Source organism: Notolepis coatsorum (genome assembly GCF_963971535.1).
Source record: "Notolepis coatsorum genome assembly, chromosome: 2".
In the NCBI taxonomy this organism is placed as follows: Eukaryota; Metazoa; Chordata; class Actinopteri; order Aulopiformes; family Paralepididae; genus Notolepis; species Notolepis coatsorum.
Genome location: NC_140166.1, coordinates 3,783,934 through 3,809,836, shown reverse-complemented (window position 1 = coordinate 3,809,836; position 25,903 = coordinate 3,783,934). Strand labels below are relative to the sequence as shown.

General features: G+C 41.3%; 1 protein-coding gene across 1 annotated transcript in view; it reads right to left on the bottom strand.

Annotated features, from left to right (window-relative positions):
- med27 (mediator complex subunit 27) overlaps nt 1-23,919 on the bottom strand; it is a 51,026-nt gene extending 27,107 nt beyond the window's left edge. The window contains exons 1-3 of the mRNA XM_084307938.1: nt 23,709-23,919; nt 22,868-23,012; nt 12,856-12,986 (exon numbers count right to left, since the gene is read on the bottom strand). Coding sequence (XP_084164064.1) covers nt 12,856-12,986; nt 22,868-23,012; nt 23,709-23,911 — 479 coding nt within the window. The 5' untranslated portion in view covers nt 23,912-23,919. The remainder of the gene's footprint in view (nt 1-12,855; nt 12,987-22,867; nt 23,013-23,708) is intronic.
- Between the last annotated feature and the right edge of the window lie 1,984 nt (nt 23,920-25,903).

The window sequence follows — 25,903 nt, the reverse complement described above, 5'->3', positions numbered from 1 at the left end:
AGAAAAGGATTACCAAGTTACTCTGGATAAAAAAATACTTTACAGACAACATTGAGACAAAGCTTCCTGACACATCTCCATCAAAACTCTAGGAAGAACTCATTGAAATCTCATCTGATACCACCTGGAGAGCTAGTTTCAGAGTGTGGTGCTGAGTACCAAGTATCTCATGATGCAGCAGTTAAGGTGTTGCCAAGTGGCCAAGTTGAGCCTTGAGGATGACATGAGTGTTGCCTTGTCAAAGACTGACAGCAATAAAGACTGTTTGCTTATTTCCTATGTTCGCTTTGTAAATTCCCAGTCACTGAGTGAAGATCTGCTGTTTTGCAAATATGTCAAAAACAGAGCGACAGCTGATGAGCTCTTCAAAATTATTGACAGTTACCTGACAGAACATGGACTGAAATGGGAGAACTGTGTGGGCTTTTGCTCTGACGGTGCGCAGGCCATGGCAGGGAAAAGGAGGGGGCTACAGGCGCTCATCAAGGGGGTCTCGCCAAACGCGCAATGGACGCACTGTAAATTCACAGAGAGGCGCCAGCGTCAAGACAGCTTAGCCCTGATCTGAATGAGGTTGACAGAAGTTATAAACGTGGTAAATTTCATCAAAACCCGACCCTTGAAAGCGCGCCTGTTCTCTGCGCTGTGTGAGGAGATGGGAGCTGACCATTCTGCAGTGCTAAATAATAATAAATTTAAACATGGCCCATTTCATGACTATTTAGTTGTGGCGAGGGGGGGGGGGCCCAAACAGAAAAAGTTTGAGAAGCACTGGCCTACAGTATCCATTTTCCCTCCCCCATCATGAAGTGCAACTAATGCCGCTCCTCCCTGACTAAGCCCCCCTCTGTGACACACTCCTTGCCACCTAAGGGTTCATAATAATACAATAACCTAAATATACAGCTAAGCCCCATTGTATTCTGAAATGTAGACTTTAACAGTAGGCAACTAAGCCAATAGAAATAAGGTATAACTCATGAGTGCTTTGGCTCCTATACAAAGACACGTTACAAAATAAACAATATAATACAATACAGTTTTAGTAGACAAAATAAAAAAATATATATAAAATGGTGAGAGAGGAAGGAGTTCATGGGTTGAAAGCAAACCATTGGTCAATTGCCCCCAAATACAGTACCCCCAAATACGACTTTATAAACCCATGCAGAACTTTTCAATAATAATTATTATTATTATAACTTATTGCGTGCGTTCTGCTTCTGACATGGATTATATATTGCTGTTAGAACAGTTAGATGCTGGCTGCCCAGGCCGTACGCATGTAACGCATATTTACAACCTCTCCTCTCTTCTCTGTATAGATGTAGTAGCAGCACTGTCTATCTGTATGTCATGTATGTCATATATGATGAATTGAAAATGGGGGACCCTGATGTAAAAAAGACAAAAGTCTTTCTCTGGTCTGCATCCCCTTAACAATTGTGTGTATTGAGCTGTACTGTACCAATTCTGCAATCTGTTAATAAAATGTTCAATCAATCAATCAAAACTCTGCTCCACACCTAAAGTTCTGAGAGCACTCTGAGTTTTAGCCACGGACATTTCAGAGAGAGATGACATGTGACAGATCCAGTATTTCCAAACCTATAGGTTCGGAAATACCGGATCTGTCACCCGTTATCTCTCTCTGAAAGAGCATATGGATCAGCGGCATATATATATCAGTATACTGCGCGCCGCGATTGGTTCTTGACAAGCATGCAGCCAGTCGTTCAGTATTGACCAGTGTTGTGCTAGTTACTGAAAAATAGTAACTCAGTTACTTTACTAGTTACTTCATTTCAAAGTAACTTCGTTACTGTACTAGTTACTTACACCCAAAAGTAATGAGTTACTGTGAAAAGTAACTATTTAGTTATTTAAAAAAAAGATAAAAAAAAAAGATTGCTCCCGAGTCCCATGCCCTATAGTACTCAAAATCGGTTGATCAACTTGACAGTTTCCATTCACATCACCGAACTCTGCTAAGCAATGTGGTCTAGATACAAACACAAATCTGACACAAACAAATGTTGTCCCGAGTCATATAATAAGAAGTGCGCCGGTTGAAGGAACAGCCTTGATGTCGCCGGAGCGTTTCATTATAACCATTATAATTCAAGGGTACTACGACTATGCTTGCACCTCATGGTACCAAAGCACCTCAAAGGCGCTTAAAACAAAATTACAAACATCACAAAACAAACTGGTCAGACTACTACTTGACCTGAACCCCAGAACCCACCTCACCCCTGCCCACTTTGACAACCTAGGATGGCTTAGAGTAGACGACAGAGTACAGCAACTTGCAATGGGCCTGGTCTACAAGATACACTATACAACCGGGGTGCCCATGTACATGTCAAAATACTTCCCAAAGGTCAGTGAATACCACAACCACTACACCAGAGGAAGCTCAACAAATCATGTTAAACCCAGATTCGGCTCAAACAAGGGACTAAACACGTTTCGCAATTATGCCACAACAATGTGGAACGCCCTACCCAAAGCTAGCGGTAACAGTACTGTATATTTGAATACCGTTTATGTCACAAATGTATCAGTACTAAATACCTATATGTCCCTATGCCATAAATGTCATGTATGTTGTGTATGTCATAAATGTCTATATGAATTGAAAATGGGGGACCCTGATGGAAACAAGACAAACGTCTTTCTCTGGTCTGCATCCCCTTAACAATTGTATGTATTGAGCCGTACTGTATTGTACCCATTCTGCAATCTGTTAAATAAAGTTTTCATTCATTCATTCATTCACCATCTTGCAAGTTGCAACGTTGTTTAAGATATCAATCAAAGCATTGCAACGTTAGAATAGTTAGGATATCAATTGTGCATGAAAGGACTATATTTATATTGTTTGGTTAGTATTATATGAGATTCCCTGGCAGATTTCGTACAGTCAAAATCCGTTGATCAACTTGAGTTTCACTCACCAAAGTCTGCGGTGGTTGAGATGTAGTAACGTTACGTTAGTCCAGTTGACTCCAGCAGCGCCTCAAACATGTTCTTTATCTCGTTTCCATGTTGTATATTAATTATCTCTCCAAGTAGTTGCTAAATGGTTTGTTAGTTTGTTACTGCATTCTTTGTATGTAGATTCATAGCGAGCGTTTGTTTTGTTTACAATAGAGAGGGTCTATTTCTTTCCGTAGCCGCATTTCTTTGCGCACTTCTGATTGGCCAGTGGCCAGACTCGCCTCGTATCATTCTACGCGGGTGGGGATGAGGATAATAATAATAATAATAATCACTACCGCTCGCTATCAATCTACGCCGTATATAACGCAAATAACGCAGTGACGAACCATTCAGTAACGTAAGTAGCGTTACTGAATTTCAAAAGTAATGCGTTAGAGTACTAGTTGCGGCAAAAAGTAACTTCGTTTCTGTAACGCGTTACTTTGTAACGCGTTAGTCCCAACACTGGTATTGACAAAGCCTACTTTGCTGGAACGATTTATTTCGCACTATACAGTACGTATACGTATAAGTACAAGTCTTTATTTGTCATCAGATTAACACACACACACACATGCGATGAGCGACCCACAGGAACATATGTGTGTCATTTTGAGATCGCAAAGCGCTTCCTGTTGAATATATCAGACAGGGATCAGATGGCGAAACTCTGCTGTTTTAAACCCGCCTCATTCGCCTTATAAGGAGATGGTGGGCGTGTCTGTATGCAAATTAATTTAGCGCGAACACGCTTTTGAGTTTAAGAATGAGTGGGATTCATGATGCAAATCTCCTGGGTACACACAGATTTCGACGTTAACACATTGGTTGCCAGCAGGGGGTGCGCGATTTATCGCTTGAGTGCCAGCGCTTTAGTCAATGAGGACGAGCACATTTGCGAACGCATAAACTATATCTTAAATTATGGCTATGTGTCTAATACACCCGTCGCTTATCAATGACTTGCTTGCAGTCAACATGTACGAAACGGATTGTTTTTTTATCAGTACATTTCCGTTTTATACCGTTTTGAATACGAGTATAGTTTTGAAGATTTCTAGTGATTCCAGAAAAATCCGTGAAAATAGCTCTTTACTGGAATACACAAAACATGTTGTAATTTTTCTGCCTATTTATGAATCGTTTTCAAATAAACGCTAGATTATCGATATTATGTGTACTTATGCACGCTAGAGAAGCGGGCTGAAAATCGATTATCTATGCCGTGCCTGCCGCTAACGTTACGCACACACTGTACACACACAGGAGACACGTTGTGAACGCTGAGAAAAAAAAACTCTGATTAACCCAATACTGGTAAAAAATAAAGTCCTTACCTCAGATCAGATGTTCTGCAAAAAGATTAATCCAATTCCTGATCGCCATTCCAAATATTTATTTATAGATCCAACGTTATACCTCGAAATCGACGCTTCTTCCAGTTCCCTCAGTGGATGCAATAGTCTCAGGTTACATGCCTCAGAAGTAAAATGTGGAGCCCGGAGTTTTTTTTTCTGATGCATTCCCATCGACTCCATTCCAATGGGTGCAATACCATCCGGGAGACGATAGGGGGCGGCCCTTTTCGAGCTCAGAGCCAGTCCCAATGATAACGTGAGGCTGGATGGATGAAAAATGTATGATATCGCTTAGGGATGCACCGATATGAAATTTTGCGGCCGATACCGATTGTTCAACTAACACAATCGGCCGATACCGATAAGATATTTGTGGCAAAAAAAACAAAAAAAAGTTAATATTACTTTTTTTTAATGAAACTACTGTATATTTGTATGTCTCTAAATGTTTTGATGAATTGAAAATGGAGGACCCTTATGTAAAAAAGCCGAAAGTCTTTTTCTGGTCTTCATCCTCCAGTCTTAGCACTGTTGTTGTATTGAGCTGTACATGATATTTTTGACCTTGTGAGTAGCCTGGCTGCAGCATTTGACCATTTGCAGTTTGTCTGTGGATGATTTAGTGAGACAGGTGAGTGAGTTGCAGTAATCAAGCCTAGAGGAAATAAAAGCATGCACGGACAGTTCTAATTCAGAGTGAGATATGATGGAGCGGAGTTTATGAAACATTCTTGAGTCTTTGCTGAATTTTAAGACTTTTTATTTTATTATTCATTTACATTTATTCAGAAGGGAAAGGGGGGAGGGTGTCAGATTTTCATATGTCAGTGGTTGTAACTAACTAGTGGTTGTGAACTAACAGTTCACAGAAATCACGGTTGGGTTCATATCACGTTTTGGGGTCATAGTGTTGTGACATATCAGATCATTCCTTGACAAATTTGCTTCATGTCTGTTCCAAGTTTGGAAATGACCTGTTGCTGAAGTGACTATGAGAGGTAATAATAACGTTGTGGTTTGACATTATGCACTGAAATAACAAATGACCGGTGACTGCATTGGGCTGCATATAGTTTGCTATAAATAGCATTAAGGATTTGATTATGGATTTGCAATGCAGAGGTTGCTTTGGGTAAATACTTTGGGGGTGCTTTTGCCTTCCAAGATCTCTCCTTGTGCTGACCGTGGAGATGTGAACTGGCCAATAATGTTAAATGTATTAATGCCTGCATACACCTTGCATTCTCAAATTCCATCTACAATGGGGGAAATAAGTATTGAACACATCAGCATTTTGTCCCGTAAATATATTTCCAATGTGGCCATTCAAGTGAAATTTTCACCAGACTTTGGTATTAACTCAGGGAATCCAGACAAAATCTAAACATTAAAGTCCATACATAAATAAAGTTATGTGTAATAAAGTGGAATGACACAAGAAAAAAGTATTGAACACACTAACTGAAATTAATTGAATACTTAGTGGAGAAGCCTTTGTTTGTAATGACAGCTTCAAGGACGCTTTCTGTGTGATGTAACTAATCACCCGCAGTATTCAGGTGTGATTTTGGCCCATTCCTCTACACAGATTGTCTTTAAATCTTGAAGATTGCGGGGGGGCCTCTTGTGAATCTGGATCTTCAGATGCTTCCACAAATGTTCAATTGGGTTTAAGTCAGGTGATTGACTGGGCCATTCCAACAAGTTGATTTTGTTTCTCTGAAACCAACTGCGAGTTTCCTTTGCTGTTCGCTTTGGATCGTTGTCCTGCTGGAAGGTCCGCCCACGTCTCATCCTCAGCATCCTGGTGAATGGCAGCAGGTTCCTCTCAAGAATTTCTCTGTACATGGCTCCATTCATTGTTCCTTCAATGATATGAAGTCTGCCAGTACCAGGAGAGGAGAAGCAGCCCCACACCATGATACTTCCACCTCCAAACTTCACTGTTGGCAGGGCCGCCTCAGGGGGTGTGCGAGCAGTGCGGTCGCACAGGGCGTCACGGAAAGGGGGGCCTCGCAAAAAAGAATTTTTTTTTTTTTTTTTTTTTATAAATATATATATATATATATTTTTTTAATTAAAATAAATAGAATGTTAACAATCACTTTCCATCACAGACCTAAAATCTAGTTTTGCTTACATGCTTATATATTTCACATTAGACACGTTTGTAGAATAGTGTTCCGGGCTCTGCGGCTCTGCAGATATACTATTGGTTTCATTCAATTACTTTTATGCAAAGCATCGTGGGGTGGGAGGACTAACACTAGGGGGAGCTGGTTGGCGTCGGTCTGGTAGTCGGTAGAGAGATGTGAAGAAGACCGGTATTATCCATGAGGGGAGGGGGTACAGCCAGGTACAGGGTCTATTCGGCGCTGTCCACTGGAGCGAGTGGATGTCTTGGCCAAGAGAACCAGATGTGCAGCATCGGAGCGGAGGAGATGGCGCCGCGTGCCGTGGGCTTGTCGGTACCGGGTGTGGTGATTAGGTTGTGCCAGGATGGGGAGGACGTTCGGTGGATGGACTGAGGATGAAAGTTGTTGCGTGTTGGAACCTTCAGTCAGGCTATAGCTATGTCGGCTAGTAGCTTGGCTGGGGGCAGGGACAGCTAACTAGCGTTAGCTAACGCTAGCTAGCTAGCGTTGGCTACGCTGTCGGGTGCTAACGTGTGGCGGATGGACTGGGAGCGGACTCCCGGGTTCATCCCAACGGGGGGGACAATATCATGATGGGACTGGTGAACTTTCTCCACGGTCGTCTCCTTCCTCTTGGACCTGACTCTGCGTTAGGGTGAGTTTTTGGTGCGGTCTGCTCTGTTCCCGCCGTGGATCTCTCTCTCTCTTTTTTTCTTTGCTTTTTTTTATATATTTTTTTTTATTATTTTTTAAACATACACATAAACATAAAATTAGATATACAAGCATTAATTAACAGTACACCTCCAATTAAATCACCATTTGAATAAATGTATTATACAAGAAATATACCTAATACTTGCTATCTAATACCCTACACACATATGCTCTCGCTCGCTCCCCCCCCCCCCCCCCCCCCGGACCCCCACTTGGATAATCCATCCATTATCATTCGCTCCTTACCAGGCACTACAATTCATATGCTAGCTTTTATTCTCTCCACCACTTCTAACCACATTGCAATTTTGGATTCACTGACACCTAAAATCCTTGCTGTAGATATTTCTATCTATCGAGATATGTAAGAATCCAAACCTTCCTACACATTTTTTCCGGTTGAAACCATCGTGATGCTATCAGCTTTTTAGCCGCTGTGATACCTGATAAAACGAATCTCTTTAGCTGTATAGGGACTGCAAACTCAAAAACATCATTCAACAGCAATACAGAGGGGTGTACAGGTATATCCAGAATTAAAATATTTGATAATTGCTGGGACACTTCTTTCCAGAATATCTTAACTGGTGGGCAATCCCAGTACATGTGCATAAATGTACCCTCGTCCCCATTTGTACACAAGGAGCATCTGGAGTCTTGTTTAAGTCCCATTCTGTTCAATCTTATAGGAGTCAAGTATGTCCTATGAATATAGTTAAGATTTATTTGTTGATGGTCCGGGTTACGTGACGCAAGTCGAACGTTTGCCCAGGCTTCTTGCCAATCAAAATGTATTTCCAGGTCTGGTATATCCCTCCTCCAGACTGAGTCTAGGGGGAGGATTTCATACGAGGACGTTAGTAATTGATGATAAAAATCTGATACAAAACCTCTCGATGTCTCTCTTTCATAGAAGAATTTGTGGTATCTGTGGTGTTCAATTGGTATCCTTAATGGGACTCCATGAGCCTTCAAACATACCAATAACTGTGCGTAAAAAATAATATGTGGATCTGGTGAGATTACATTTTTTATGTATTTCTTCATATCTACAAAAGCCATGTTTGTTGAAAACATCTCCTAATGTGTGTATGCCCTGCTTTTCCCATTTAGGGTATCTTATAGGTCGTTTTCCAATCAGGAGTGCATTGTTATTGAATATGGGAGTATGACTATGCCATTTATGTGGGTTAGAATATTCTTTTTGTGTTTCACGCCATATCCGGATCGCATGAGTAATAATGGGGCCAAATTTCAATTTGCATTGCTTAATTGATAATTTGGTGTATACTATGTCCTGCAGTCTATGTGGTGCTACTATATTTACTTCTAAATTTCTCCAGGATACTGATGCTTGGGAATCAAACCAGGCTGTCAGTGGTCTTAAAGTGTACGCCTTAAAATAGTGGTAAAAATCTGGAAATGCCATACCTCCGTCGGCTTTGTTTCTCTGTGCGGTGGATCTTTTCATACGTGGTGGTTTGTTATTCCAAATAAATTTGTATGCGGTAGAGTGTAATTTTTTGGAGGGGCTAACGGTAGCATTGAGCTAATGAAGTTGATTCTAGGTAGGACATCCATCTTAACTATTGATACCCGTGCCTGAACTGAGTTTTTAAGTTTTGACCACCTGTCAAAGTCGTATTTGATCTTATTTTGGATTTGTATGTAATTGTACTTCACCGTTTGGCTTATAGTAGGGAATACTTCAACTCCCAAACATCTAAAGTGTTTAACCATTGGTATTTCTTCTGGAAGGAGTATATTTTTTGCAGGGGCATTAAGTGGAAGGAAAGCCGACTTTGGCCAATTTATCCTAAATCCCGATAGACTGCCAAATTCATCAATCAACTTGAGAAGATGAGGCATTGCGGTGTTAGGGTTTTGCATGAACAGTATTACGTCGTCCGCATATAAACTAATTTTGTGTTGTGTGCCCTTGATTGCGATTGGTTCTATGAATTGGGATTGTCTTATGTATTGTGCTAAAGGCTCTAATGATAAATCGAATAGTCCGGGACTAAGAGGGCAACCCTGTCTAGAAGAGCATGATACCGGAAAGATTTCGGAGGTGATTATACCTGTTGTAATCATGGCCGATGGGTCTTTGTATAATACTTTAATCATATCAATGAATCCTTTTCCTAACCCCATCCTTTCTAATACTGCCCATAGATAAGACCATTCCAACCTATCAAAAGCTTTCATCGCATCCAGGGACAGCATCGCCTTAGGTGTGGTGTCATCTAGTACGTGTAGTAATCGTCTTATATTATCCTTGATCAAGCGGCCTCTTATGAAGCCAGTCTGGTCCGGATGAACTAAAGACGTCATATGCTTTTGGAGTCTGATGGCTAATACCTTAGAATACAGCTTGATATCGGTTCCGACGAGGCTTAAGGGTCTGTAACTACCGCACTCGGTGGGGTCTTTGTCTTTTTTAAGGAGGACTGTCATGAGTGCAATATTGTTGTTCTTATGGAAGTTCCCCTCCTTGATTGAGTATAAAATCATATTAAGTAATAGGGGTCCAATTACGTCCCAACATGAGAGGTACATTTCTGGTGGGATACCGTCTCTTCCAGGAGCCCTACCACTTTGCATTTCAGATATGGCCTCCCTAAGTTCATCTAGTGTGATGGGTGTTTCTAACTGTTTAGCGTCATCCTCTGATAGTTTGGGGAGGTTAATTTGATTAAGATATGTGTCCATTTTGTTTTGATCGAAGGTCGTTTCTGATTTATACAAGTTGGAGTAGAACTCTTTGAATGTCTCGTTGATTTTTTTAGGGTCTGTAACAAGTCCTTGTTGTGCTTTAATGGAATTTATATCTGCAAATTTTGCGTTGACTCTTAACCGCATAGCTAGTAGGTGACTTGGTTTAGAACCCTGAGAGTAGTGCTGTTGTCTTGTGCTACGTATTTGTACTTCAGATTGTTGTTTATAAATGGCGTTAATCTCTTTTTTTAGCACATTAATTTGAGTTTCCAGTCGAACCGAGTAGTTGTATTGTAAAGAAGAAAATAACGTAGAGTAAAGCGTTTCCAGCTCTGCCAGTTTTGAGCAACGATTCTCTCTCTCTATATATATATCTCTCTCTTTCTCTCTCTCTATCTATATCTCTCTCTCTTTCTCTCTCTATATCTACCTATCTGGCTTTGGGCTTGTTTGTCAGGTTCCGGGGGTGTTTTGTGCATTCGACTGTATCATATGCCCAGCCTCGGGCAGCGCTATTATTTGGGAATATGTTGACTGTATCTGTGTGCCCAGCCTCGGGCAGCGCTATTGTTTAGGAGTATGTTGGCTGTATAAAAAAACATATATATATATATTTAAATTAAAAAAAAATTAAAAATATATATTAATTTTAAAAATGTTTGCCTTTGAGGGGGGGCCTCACGTTTGGAACTCGCACAGGGCCTCGCATTTCTCCCAGACGGCACTGACTGTTGGTATAGTGTTATTCTGGTAATGTGCAGTGCCATTTCTCCTCCAAACATGGTGAGTTGTGTGACATTTTCGTCTCATCTGACCAGAGTACATGCTACCAGTAGTTCACCGTCTTGTCCAAATGTTGTTTGGCAAACTTTAAACAAGCTTCAACATGTCTTTTTTTCAGTAGTGGAGTCTTGCAAGCTGAGAGCGGACAGAGGCCATGGCGGTGGAGTGCATTGCCTATGGTCCTTTCTGTCACAGTTGTACCTGCTGCCTCCAAGTTTTTCTGGAGCTCTTTCCTAGTGGTCCTTGGCTCTCTGGCTACTCTTCAAAGTATCCTTCTGACTCCCTGATCAGAAATTTTGCGAGGAGCACCTGTGCATGGCCGGTTGATGATGGAGTGATGTTGCTTCCACTTATGGATAATGCCCCTAATGGTGCTTACTGGAAGATTCTGAAGTTGTGAAATACGTCTTTAGCCAATTCTATTGTCATGATTTGCAATAATCTGTTTGTGAAGGTCTTGAGAGCTCTTTGCTTTTACCCTTCATTTGATGTTTCTTGTGTGGCACCTTGGTAACATACTTTTTTTTTTTTTTTATAGCCCATCAATATATTCTAACCCAGTTGACATTATTAGCACAGATAGGAGGTAGAGTTGCCTCCTAATTAGTTTTGGTTTTCAGCTAGTTCCTTGCCTTTCCTTGCTGTGGTGTACTGCTTTTTCTTAGTGTGTCCAATACTTTTTTCCTGTATCATTCCACTTTATTACACATAACTTTATTTACATATTGACTTTAATGTTTAGATTTCTTGTCTGGATTTCTTGAGTTAATACCAAAGTCTGGTGCAAATTTCACTTGAATACGCTCATTGGCAATACATTTACTGAACAAAATGTTGATGTGTTCAATACTTATTTCCCCCATTGCTATATCGTAGACAAAACTACATCTGTAATGTTTAATCCATCTATATCGTAGACTATACAAAATCTGTAATGTTTAATCCATCTCTATCGTAGACAAAACTACATCTGTAATGTTTAATCCATCTATATCGTAGACTATACAAAATCTGTAATGTTTAATCCATCTCTATCGTAGACAAAACTACATCTGTAATGTTTAATCCATCTATATCGTAGACAAAACTAAATCTCTAATGTTTAATCCATCTCTATCATAGACTAAACTAAATCTGTAATGTTTAATCCATCTCTATCATAGACTAAACTAAATCTGTAATGTTTAATCCATCTCTATCATAGACTAAACTAAATCTGTAATGTTTAATCCATCTCTATCGTAGACAACTACATCTGTAATGTTTAATCCATCTATATCGTAGACTATACAAAATCTGTAATGTTTAATCCATCTCTATCATAGACAAAACTACATCTGTAATGTTTAATCCATCTATATCGTAGACAAAACTACATCTGAAATGTTCAATCCATCTTTATCATAGACTAACTAAATCTGTAATGTTTAATCCATCTATATCGTAGACAAAACTAAATCTGTAATGTTTAATAGATCTCTATCGTACACAAAACTAAATCTGTAATGTTTAATCCATCTCTATCATAGACAAAACTAAATCTGTAATGTTTAATAGATCTCTATCGTACACAAAACTAAATCTGTAATGTTTAAGCCATCTCTAAACCCAGGAGTGATGTATTAGACTACAGCAAAGGGTTCCACAGTAACAAAGTAAACCCAGGAGTGATGTTTTAGACCAGGGGTTCTCAAACCTTTTCATATAGTGACCCCATTTTATTTAGGATTTTTTTTGGGGACCCCACACTCGCGTAATTTCAACGTGGAATTAAAGAATAAAAGCACACGTTGTTGAACTTGATCATGCATATTTATTAGAACATTTAATTACAGCACTATGTTATCAATACACATTTATAAAACGAGGCATATTTAGGCAAAATATGTTGCCAGAACATTAAAAGAAATTTAAAATAAAGAAAAATAATCTTTATTTTACTTTCCAATGGGTGACCCCACTGTCACCTACCCGCGACCCCAATTTGGGTCGCGACCCGTAGTTTGAGAACCACTGTATTAGACTACAGCAAAGTGTTCCACACAGTACTAAAGTCAAGTCAACAATCTCTTGGTGCCCCGAAACGTGATGGCCAAACGATTCTGATACATATATATATATATATATATATATATGTGTGTATGTGTATGTGAACTCACTGAGGTGGTAGAACCAGGGTGCTGGGTTGGACTTTGGGCCTCCTCTTGGCTGACGCTCCCATCTGATTGGCTGATCGTTTGAGTGACTGCTGGTTGAGCAAACTGGAGGCCAGGCCAGCATGGTACTGAAGCTATGGCAACACAAAGAAATGTTTTTTATTATTATTATTAATGTTATTATCATTACTATTATTATTATGACTCATATTATTATTATTAATAATAATATTGTTACTGTTATTATTATTACTAAACTAAAGGAGACGATGGAGAGGCATGGCTAATTGGTAAGTATCTGTGCGTAATTAATAGTTGCAGCAACAATAGGCTTCTATACTTCTAATGACTTGGTTTCATTTGGAGATTGCAGATATGCGCTGGCCCACTGGTTGATGACCCCAATCACCAACCCTCAGACGGAGCAGGAGGTGGCCTACAATGAGAGCCACCGTCAAGTGCATCATGGGTAGGGTTGGGTACCCTTCACATTTGAACCGATACCGGTACCTGTGAATCGATACCGGTACCCAACGGTACCTTTTTTCTGTACTTCAGTCAATTATTATTTATTTAGAACAATTTGATAATATATACTGTATATAATATATAATATTGCAGTGAGCGTTGTCTGCATCTAGCTTTGTAAAGTGTAACAACACTTGAGACCGTTCTCGGCTTGCCATCGCCCCGGCTGCTTTGTTCTTGAATCAAGTCAAATCCTAGGTAAGCGTGTATTGTGTGTGTGAACGTTGACGTGAACGTGCGGCACACTTCATAGGTTTCGTTTTGCGGTAACAAAACGTTGACGTCATCGAAAAACTCACCGGCGGAACTCACGTGAATCGGTACTCGGTAGTACCGACGTGATTCGGCCGGTACCCTTAATTCAGTTGGGTACCCATCCCTAAGCATGGGACTGCTGAAAAGAAGCTGGATGTGTTTGGACGCAGCAGCTGGCACACAGACGACTGCTGTGGTGCCCGTGATGGCCTCGATGCGCCCTCTCCTGTGTTTCTTTTGGCCTTCGATTTCACATCAGCCATTGTGCTCCCCTCTCCTGACATCAGTTAACCTCACCCATTATCTTGTCCCATGCCGCTTTTTTGAGTGGCCTTGTACCCCGTATTGACACTAACTACGATGTCACGCTTATGTTATACTCCTTATCTTACTCTATATCCACATATGTCTGTGCATACATGCATAATAATCCTTTTTACATATCTGTAGATCAGGGGTCTCAAACTCAATGTACCTGGGGGCCGCTGGAGGTAGAGTCTGGGTGAGGCTGGGCCGCATCAAATATTCCACAAAAAAAGGGTTTCAAGTATTCAAAAAAAAAGTACAACTGATCCAATCTTCTCAATCTTTAGCAATAACATTTCAGAATAATGAACAGTTCTTCAGAACATGAACGGTTCTTCAGGCTTCTCAGTGGTGTCAGTGGACTCATCCACAGCTATGGAAATGCACTGTGCATTTTTTTTATTCTATCACAAAGCTGTTTAATCAAATCACCAGCCAGTATTTCAGTTATTCTGGTTGCTGTGCGATCTGAGGGGGATTTGCTTTTGTTTGCCTTCAAACATGGTCTCCATCACTTCAGTCATACATTATTTTCAAATAGCTACCGTTTCTTGGCATATAGTCACATAATTGGTTGGGGGGGGGGGGTAGGATGATTCCAAGGGCCCAGCACTGGGGGGGGGGGCCCAGAGAACACTATTATTATCTTTTTATTAACACTTTAACTGCCGGAAGACGTGTTTAGGCGTCCTTCCCCGCCATGCTCAAGTTGCCGAAGACGCCGTAACTCGTCTTTGATATCAATATTTCAAAAATCTGTGATCGGATTCATATTTCCCATCCGCTGGCCTGAGACCCACCAAAAAGCCCCACTGAACCCTCTAGCGGTTCAAGAGCGCCATCTGGTGGCCGATCGGCGCAATCGCCTAACAGGAAGTTACTTGGACGATGTGCTGTTCTCCCATATTACTTCCGGGCACTCGGTAAAGGTCCCGGCACTCTAGCTCGTCACAATACATAGCGATCCGTTGCCAATAACTCGATAAACAACATGATTTGGACGTATATAGTATTATACAACCTGGAAATGGACCGGGTATTCCAACATCCCATAATAGGAAAATGTATACTCCACGCTCATCGCCAAACGGCGTGAGGAAGATACGGTAAGATTCAGCGTTATTTTTCAATGTCTTCTATACTAACTGATCTGATGAACATTTGACCCACATTAGATGAATGGTATAACGCTGCCCACGGAATTATAAACGCCCCCTCGGCCATCCGGTCAACATCAGACGACGTGTAGTAACTTCCAGAAGTCCGTCCAGTTGGATTTTTTTTATATCGCGCCGATTGCTATCAAACTGTATTTGATCATCAATATAATGCATTTGGGGCTATAAATCACGTTCTGGAGAAAGCTGCAGAAAGAGATGAAAACATACTTATACTTTAGATCATATTTTAGTATGAATATGTGAATGAAAAAGTGTAACGTTCATACACCCTGAACAATACATATAGGACATTGAATGGGCCATAATAATGGCAATTTAGCAATAGAATTTAAAAAGTTATAGCCCTGCAAAGAAGGGGAATTTCTCCATAGACAAATAGAGCTGGCAACCTATGGTATATCATGAATTTAGCCTTAAGCAATCAAAGTGTTAATATGGTTTTATTATTATCCTAAAGTAAGTTAATGTAGATGACTCAAAAGTATAATTGTCTGTATTATAAAAAAGAATAGGTAAAAACCATATTATGCGTTTTCATCAATAAATAAATGCCCCAAATTTGTTTATAGATTGGGGGACCCACATTTTTTTTATAGATTGGGGGCCCACAAATTGATTCTTTCATGGGGCCCAGAATCTCCAGCTACGCCTCTGGCTGGGACTCAGGATGAACGCATATTTTTCCGTCCATTCACCTTTGAATTGCAGTCGACTTTTCTTTTACTGACCATCTTTGAAAATGCCATATTTTTCTGCTGGCTGCCTGCTGGCGAAAATAGGCTAATAGCTACATTTATCTCACAGAGATAAAACTGGGAGCGAGTTTACTGTAGATGCGCTGCCAACTCTGCTCCGACTTGAACTGAATTTGAGAGAGAGACGACATGCAGTCCGTGAAGACCCGCCCTACTCCCCTACTCTGCCTCTGATTCGCAGACTGTGGGTGAGGGGGAAAAACGCTGACGGGACGCGTATGTGATTGGACCAGACCCGTACACACAGACAGACAGTGGCAGTGCTGCCGGACATGCAGAGCACTGCTCGCAGAGGAGAGCGATAGCGAGGATGCATTTGCTTCCACTTTACTTGATATCACTCCGGAATCACGTTTCAACCAAGTCACTAACATAACGTTGCTGTCATGAGCCTGCGCTATGGTAGCCTACAAGTGATAAAATAAATAAAACGTCCAACTCTCGCGCAACGACTCGGCAAACAGTTGCGCGCGGGCCGCATTAACACTAAACGTTGATGTCCAGTAGGGGGCCGTAAATTATCATCCCGCGGGCCGCAATTGGCCCGCGGGCCGCGAGTTTGAGACCCCTGCTGTAGATAGATACTATATCTATACATATCCCTTACCTACTCTTGCTAGTTACACTGCTGGCCAGTACATTGTATATTACTATTGCACTTTACTGTGTGCTAAACTTATTTTCATTGTACTGTACTTGTGCAGTATAATGACAATAGATTTTAATTAGGGCTGTCAGTTTATCGCTTTAATTAGATTAATTAACTACACAGCAAATTATCGCGTTATGAAAATTAACTCAAATTGTAGAATACACATTTACAGACTTTTTTTAATATGGTCCTCCATTTGCATGTTCTTGGTGTCTGATTCTAGGGACATCTATGAATCTCAGGGAATGTATTCCCAGTGTCAGAAATACTGTGTGCTAGATCCACAAAGAATGGATTGCACGGTGCAAGTTGCACCCTTACTTACAATTCATTATGAATTGAAAATGGGGGACCCTGATGTAAACAAGACGAAAGTCTTTCTCTGGTCTGCATCCCCTTAACAATTGTGTGTATTGAGCCATACTGTATTGTACCCATTCTGCAATCTGTTAATAACATTTTCATTCAATCAATCAATCTGCGCGGTGATTGATTGAATGACATTTTTATTTTGAGTAAATTGTAATGAACCAAATGAGAATATCAATAAAAAAAAATTTAATCTTTGACTGTGAATAACACCATGCTCAAATTGACCAGACCTGAAAAATCTAAGCAAATTAATAGATGGAAGATGATTAAACAGAAGGTTTTGTAGATAAAGTACTGAATTCTGCCATCCGGACACATGCAATTTGAAATATGATTATAGAATATCAGGCATAAAATGGTTATGCGATTAAAATGTGATTAATTAGATTAATTAATTACAAATCCTGTAATTAATTAGATTAATATTTTTAATCGCCTGACAGCACTAATTTTAATCTAATCCAATTTTAATCTGTCGCAAATTGCTTTTGCCTTGCCTGTGGATTCTGTGTGCACAAATTCAGGTGTACAAGAATGCATGTTAAATTTAAAGGAACACGCCAACATTTGGGGAAAAGCGGTCAGGTGGCGTAGCAGAGATTGTGCTCGTCACCAATGCAAGAGGCTGCGGTCTCGACTCCCGGAGAGTGAGCATTGCCTTGGCTCGGGCTGATCGCTATACTAACTCGTTTGGCTGAGTTAGGGGGAGGGGAGCCGTGGGTGGGTCCTGGGCGTTGTGGACAGCGACCCCTACAGTTCGGTCGGGGCGCCTGCTCAGCGAGGGTAGGATCTGGAGAGAGGTCGTGCGACCTTCCACACGTTACACTCTCCCAGTGAGAATCTGAGCTGCCAGACTGGCTGCCGGCTGGCTGCACATGCGTCGGAGGAAAGCATATGACAGTCTCCGGCCTCCCGGACCAACAGTGCGCAACAACCAGGAAGGGGGTTGGGAATTGGCATAACGACTAACAGTGGGATGGGAGAAAAATCGGAAAAAGGGGGGGGGGAAAAGATAATCAAAAACAAAACAAAAAACATTTGGGGAAAGCTTACCGTCTTTTCCAGAGAAGACAAGAAGATACCAGTTTCCTCTCTGTGCGTTCAGTAGAAAGCTATCTGGCTGCATGTTAGCCTAGCTTAGCACAATGAATGGAAGCGGACAGTGCCGGTTAGCCTTCGGGAGAGGTGTTAGTTGGACAATTCCTAGGCTAACAGGCACTGTCCGCTTCCATTCATTGTGCTAAGCTTGGCTAACCAGCCAGATAGCTTTCTACTGAACGCACAGAGAGGAAACTGGTATCTATCTTCTTGTCTCTCTCTGGAGAAGACGATAAGCTAATTTCCCAAAATGTTGGCATGTTCCTTTAAGAATCAGTGGCCTTCCTTAATCAGGGGGTTGCAGCTGAGAACACTTTGTTTAAGAACACATTTCCATGCATTTATGAATCCGGTGGGGATCATTTTTTTTTAGGTTTGATTTTTTTTTAAACACTTATAGAAAATGTTAGAGAATGAGGTCCATTGTCCTCAGAAAACAAACAACAATATATCTAGAAGCAATGGTGTGTGTTCTAAACATCAAAGTGAGCAGTGAGAGTGGACTGCAGAAGGAAGGGTGCCGATTGGCTGTGAGAGCCAACACCACTTCAGACCCAAGAGTGTATCAGCTAAAGTGTGTGTGTGAGCCAGCTGTGTATTATTAGTTGAAGAGCTCTCTGCCAGATAACATCAAAAGGAGGAAAAGGAGAGGCCACAGTTCTCCTCTCACCTCCCCTCTTCTTTTATTTTATTTCCTCTTCTCTCTCCAGCTAGGGTGTCAGAGACCTCATGTTTTCTGTAAGACCTCATGTTTTATGTTTTGTGGAAATTAGACAGCATCATATAATCAGTTTTTTAAAGTCAGAATTCAGTCATAAATAATTAATGCCATGGAGGAATGTTGAGGTTTTCAGGGGAAATGTGTAGCAATATTATACTGATAATATATTAACACTTTCAGTGCCGCTCACGGATAAACACGTTTCTAGCACCCGACGGTTGAGTGCCAAATCACTGAGTAACACGTTTCTGGATCGTTATTTCTTTTATTCGCTATTTCCATTGATAATTCATCGGGCAGCCTGTGCAGGCTGTCCTGAATGGGTCTGAGATCGCAAACGTCCAGTACCGCCGGATAACGCCGCTATTGCACAACCTTGGATTCACTCTGGCTCAGCCTGTATGTTGATCTAACAAATCCAGTCCGGGTTTTCCTACTCTGGCAGTAGCAACGGTTATAACACATGGATTGGGGATAATCAAGCACCATGGATTCATGTAATTTCATGGATTATCTTGGCAACACAATCGAGATCAATACTTGGAATGGCGATCAGATAATTGGATTCTTCTTTTTGCAGTACATCCTAGTCAAGGTAAGGACTATATGTTATCAATATTGCATTGATCCGAGCATGCCTCCATTGTGATCCGTGTGTGCCCTGTAACGTTACTCCACAATGTATGCCGTTGGTGACGATCGAAGCATAAACCCACCCTTTCATACATGCATGATTAAACATAATACCGATAATCTAGCGTTGATTTCAGATTGATTATTGATTCAGGCGAGGAATGGCACGCTTCCTAATGAAATGCAATAAAACGCTGTTTAGCTGCGTTTCCTGGGATTACACAGAATTACTCAAACTATACTCATATTCACCATGGTATAAAACGGGAATGTATTGATGAAAAAATTATCTGTTTTTTGCATCTTGACCAGAAGAAACTCAATGACAATCGACTATATTATTAGATCCATAGCTATAATATTTGATATAGTTTTAGCACTGCAAACACTGGCATGTACCCCTGTTCATTACAGCACTGCCTGGCACACACGGCCATACGCCCACAGCGACCTCTGGCGCCCAATGTGTTAACATCATCTTATATACCATGATCAAAAACATCATTCTACTCCTGGGCAATATATTAACATGTTTTATTTACATTTGATAATTTAGCGGACACTTTTATCCAAAGCGACAAGTCAGCAGGAAGGGTTCACCTCTGGCAGCTAAGGGTAAGGGATCGTTCGTCTAGCAGTGTCAGACTTGAGTGCATAGTATAATAGACATATTAGCATAGTAGGTAGTAGTATAGACATAGTACATAATAGTACTAGAAGACAAGAACTTTTTTTTCTTTTCAGATATTGATTGAAAAAGTGTGTTTATGGTCGAAGATTTGGCAGGTTTCAGCTGTCCTGACTCAGTGTTTCCCCTACCATTGCCTTGGCGGGACGCCCCGCCCCTCCAGAAAAAATTACAATAAAAAAGTTTATTAAAAAAATATATATATATTTTTTTATTATTAAAGTTTGCTATAATCACAGTAACGTTGGTGAGCTAGCTAAATTATACATAAATCGATTTTCATATAAATTAATCTTCACTAAGACATTAAAACGGTGGTGCAGCACGGTCTACGGAGACGCAGAAAAAAGCTACCAAATCCATTCCGAGACAACTCCGAGACTGACTAGCATCGCGCGTAACAAGTCTCAGGGCTAGATCCACAAAGAATGGATTGTACGGTGCTAAATAATTGCACCCTTACTTACAATTCATTATGAATTGAAAATAGTGGATCCTGATGTAAACCAGACGAAAGTCTTTCTCTGGTCTGCATCCCCTTAACAATTGTGTGTATTGAGCCGTACTGTATTGTACCCATTCTGCAATCTGTTAATAAAATGTTTATTCAATCAATCGACGTTTGCTGCTAACGGTAACCAAGCTTGCTCCAAAACAGTTAAACTGATCCTGGAGCAGCTCACAGTGGAGCAGTCCTCTGGACCAGTTAAACAGTTAAACTGATCCTGGAGCAGCTCACAGCGGAGCAGTCCTCTGGACCAGTTAAAACAGTTAAACTGACCCTGGAGCAGCTCACAGCGGAGCAGTCCTCTGGACCAGTTAAAACAGTTAAACTGACCCTGGAGCAGCTCACAGTGGAGCAGTCCTCTGGACCAGTTAAACAGTTAAACTGACCCTGGAGCAGCTCACAGTGGAGCAGTCCTCTGGACCAGTTAAAACAGTTAAACTGATCCTGGAGCAGCTCACAGCGGAGCAGTCCTCTGGACCAGTTAAAACAGTTAAACTGACCCTGGAGCAGCTCACAGTGGAGCAGTCCTCTGGACCAGTTAAAACAGTTAAACTGACCCTGGAGCAGCTCACAGCGGAGCAGTCCTCTGGACCAGTTAAAACAGTTAAACTGATCCTGGAGCAGCTCACAGTGGAGCAGTCCTCTGGACCAGTTAAAACAGTTAAACTGACCCTGGAGCAGCTCACAGTGGAGCAGTCCTCTGGACCAGTTAAAACAGTTAAACTGACCCTGGAGCAGCTCACAGCGGAGCAGTCCTCTGGACCAGTTAAAACAGTTAAACTGATCCTGGAGCAGCTCACAGTGGAGCTGCCGCGATAACCGCATTACCGCGGTATCGCTGTTGCATCACGCTCACCGCAGAGTTAGGCTGAATACCGCGTCACCGCTGTTTTTTATCATAATAATAAAGTTGGCTTGCGGCTTGCGGCTCTGCAGATATACCCTACTCGGTTCCAAGCGACCCTATTGGTCCAGCCTGGCTCTGCGGCTCTGCAGATACCCCCTACTCGACGCGTCACACTTTGTAGCCTCTGAACGAAAACAGAACGCCGCCATCTTTACTGCCTCGCTAAGGATGCATTTCATTCAGGATTTGTTTGCGACAGAACCAAGTGCAATAAACAAAAAAGAATGGATTCACTGTGTATTCTGCCTTATTTATTGATGAAACAAAACCGACATCAACCCAATTTACCACCGAGCGGAGAGTTTAGTGTCACAACAAGATCGCTGATGTGTTAAGTTTGTTGTTGTTATTACTACAGTCAGCCGATATACACGAGAGGTAACGTTAAACCCGGGTTTGCTTGGTAGAATACACAATGAGAGGTAACGTTAGCTTTGGCAGAATAGACGCAACGAGAGTCTGGTTAATGTTGTTATTGATTGATTGAAACTGTGTTAAACTCTGGCTTGCTGCAAGCCCTCGGACATCTATGCCCACGGAGCTTTCAGTGTACACAAGCGAGCGGCGGCGGCCCCGCCTGCATCCCCATTCCCCAAACGGAGTAGTACCTGGCTGCAGTGGAAAAGGAACGAAGTACCAGGTGCCTAAAGCGGGTCGAGTCGAGTAGGTACTATGCAGTGGAAAAGCGCCATTAGACTAGAGGCAGGCTATAAGAGTAGACTACAAAAAAAAAAAAAAAATGCATTCAAACTTTTTTTTTTTTGTGCGCACTGTGCGGTAATTACCGCGGCGGTAGGAAATATTTCGCAAATTCGTGCGGTAAGGAAAATATCAATACCGCGGCAGCTCTAGCTCACAGCGGAGCAGTCCTCTGGGCAAATTTACTTTTGTTTTAATTTTGAGTTGATTTTGCAGGGATAGTTTGCTCTCCAGCTCCAACAGTAAGGAATGGGATGGGCTGAGCCTGAGACTCTCTCTCCCTGTCACTGTCTGTACGTTCATGATTTTAAGTAGCCAAACTGGTTAATTGATGATAATACATATTTCACTTCATTAGCTGAAATATTCTAAAATCATTAAGTCGACTATAAGCCATTCTCTGTGTGTGTGTTTGTGTGTATTTGCTATAGGCTACTCTTTTTGACATTGAGCTTTAATAATCCCTCTTTTTTTTTTTTTTTAACACATGTTTTTTATTTTCCCTTTTTTTTACATGAAACAAGACAAACAATACAGTAACAGTAATAATCAACAATAAATCACAGGACAATAACATAAATAATAATAACAATAATGACAGTCCAGTAATTAAATCAGAATGAAAGTAGACTAAAAGACATAAAAATAATAAATACCATGGGCTCTCGCTCACTCTCCTATTTTATTAAAAAGAAAAATACTGAAATGGTACCTTGTTGGACCACTTGTAGGCCTGCAGCAGCTGAGAGTAGAGAGGAGTCTTGTCGTGAACCGGATCTAGACTCAACAGACCACTGTTATGAAGAGGATGACTTTCTGATGGACGTCCTACCAGACTACTCAACCTCTCCAACTCACTGAGAGAGACACACAGAGAGAGACAGACAAGTTGAAAAATCACATATAAATGTATTGAAATCAGATATGTATTGAAATAACATGTACTGAAATCAGAAACAAATGCCAGTGTTTTCATTCCTACAACGACTGCATGAGATAAACTCAGCCTGATAGTTTGTTGTTCTTTGCTTGGTTTTATGTTAGTGTCTGTTCACCTGAATCTAAACCTCAATGTGGGGTACATGAATGAATGAATGAAAACTTTATTTAACAGATTGCAGAATGGGTACAATACAGTACGGCTCAATACATACAATTGTTAAGGGGATGCAGACCTGAGAAAGACGTTTGTCTTGTTTCCATCAGGGTCCCCTGGGGGTCCTTTGGGGGCTCCCCAGAAAAATGGGAAATAGTTTAACTGAATTTAACGTGATGCTATTGAATGATATCTAAAATCATACATAACACAAGTTCTCTTTTCAGATGGGGTCCCATAAACAAAGTCTTACCAACCTGGGGTCTGCGGTATAAGTAACTACTGTGGGTTACTAATATGGAGATGACGGAAGATCTGTTTACTAACAACAACAACAACAACAACAACAACAACAACAACAGTAATAATAGCGTTATCTGATCTGAGAGGGTTGCTATGGAGACTGACTGAAGGTCTATGTTCAACAACAACAGAGAGGGTTACTATTGAGACTGACTGGAGGTCTCTGTTCACGGCCTGCAGGTGGTCTTGAAACTCGCTAATGAAGACCTTCTCTCGTCCCTCCAGAGTCTCCTTGTTCTTCATTCCATCCTTCAGGGAATCGAACACGCGAGTCACGCTGGACCGCAGGGCCTGGATTGCGCTGATCGCTTGAGAAAAGGCTTCCAGGTTCACGCCGACGTTCACCACGTCCGCCATCTTGGAGACTGTTTTGCCGAGGCGTCGCTCGGAGATGACGTCTCCTGCCGTGTCCTCCTGCCGATGTTGCGCTGTGATGACGCTTACCATGGTCTCAACCTATGGTCTCATTGATTGATTGATTGATTGATTGATTGATTGATTGATTGATTGATTGATTGATTGAAAACTTTATTAACAGATTGCAGAATGGGTACAGTACAGTACAGCTCAATACATACAATTGTTAAGGGGATGCAGACCAGAGAAAGACTTTCGTCTTGTTTACATCAGGGTCCTCCATTTTCAATTCATAGTAACATAATATGACATACATGACATACAGATAGACAGTACTGCTACGCCTACATCTATACATTTATGACATACCAGATTTGCAAATACAGTACTGTTTGTGATACAAAAAGAGTCCAGAAAAAAAAGAGTATATACATTGGGGGTAGAAACTGTACATTGAATTGGGTAGGTGGGGGGGGGGGGACTGTACATTGGAGGTGGTTGGGTGGGTGGGTGGGGGGGGGGGGGGGGGGGTTGGGTAGGAGTGGGGGGGGGGGGTTGGGTAGGAGGGGTGGGTGGGGGACACTGTACAACTATACAAACAAAACTGTACATTGGAATATTGACAAGACCATACTTGGTAATTTACTGTACATTGGAGGGGGTTGTGTTAGGACATTTACAGGGGCCAGTTTCGAATTGCAGTCTCCTGTAGGTGTTTTTTGAGAGTGTTTTTGAAAGTGGGTAGTGATTCACATTCCTTTACAGCTTTGGGTAGGGCGTTCCACATTGATGTGGCATAATTGCGAAACGTGTTTAGTCCCTTGTTTGAGCCAAATCTGGGTTTAACATGATTTGTGGAGCTCCCTCTGGTGTTGTGATCGTGGTATTCACTGACCTTTGGGAAGTATTTTGACATGTACATGGGTACCTTGGTCGTGTAGTGTATCTTGTAGACCAGGCCCATTGCAAGTTGCTGTACTCTGTCGTCTACTCTAAGCCATCCTAGGTTGTCAAAGTGGGCAGGGGTGAGGTGGGTTCTAGGAGTAAGGTCAAGCAGTAGTCTGACCAGTTTGTTTTGAGATGTTTGTAATTTTGTTTTTAGCGCCTTTGAGGTGCTTTGGTACCATGAGGTGCAAGCATAGTCGTAGTACCCTTGAATGAGTGCTCCTGCCAGAGTCTTCAGGGTATTCTTGTTTACCAGTGAGGAGATCCGGTACAAGAATCGAGTTCGTTGGTTGACTTTTTTTATTACATTGGATGCCATTTTGTCACAGGAAAGATTTGCCTCTAGGATGGAACCCAGGTAGGTAATATCTTCTTTCCTTGTGACAATATTGTCACCCACTGTAACTGAGAAGCCGTCGGTCTTGCTGAGTTTGTTATTTGAACCGAAGAGAATGGACTCTGTTTTGCCCATGTGTAATGATAGTTTGTTATCAGCGAGCCATATGCAGATTTTGCCTAGTTCAGAGCTGAAGGTTTTTTCAACCTGTAACTCAACCATAGATATATATAGAACATATCTATGGTCTCAACACTGTGCATTCACTGTGTGAATTATGGCTTCCAGGGGGAGGAGATTGATTGATTGATTGATTGATTGATTGATTGATTGATCGGTCGATTGATTGATTGATTGATTGATTGATTGATTGGTTGATTGAAAACTTTATTAACAGATTGTAGAATGGGTACAATATTACAGTACGGCTTTGAGAAAGACTTTCGTCTTGTTTACATCAGGGGTCCCCCATTTTCAATTCATAATGACATTTATGACATACATGACATACAGATACTGTTACATTTGTGACACATGATATGCAAATATACAGTACTGTTAAACAGAGATCCTAACAGAAAATATACAAGGGGGAGGATACTGTACATTGGGGGGGGGTTGGACATTTACGGGGGCCAGTTTCAAATTGCAGCCTCCCGTAGGTGCTCTTTGAGAGACCCATCTCCAAACCGAGCTGAGAGTATTCCATG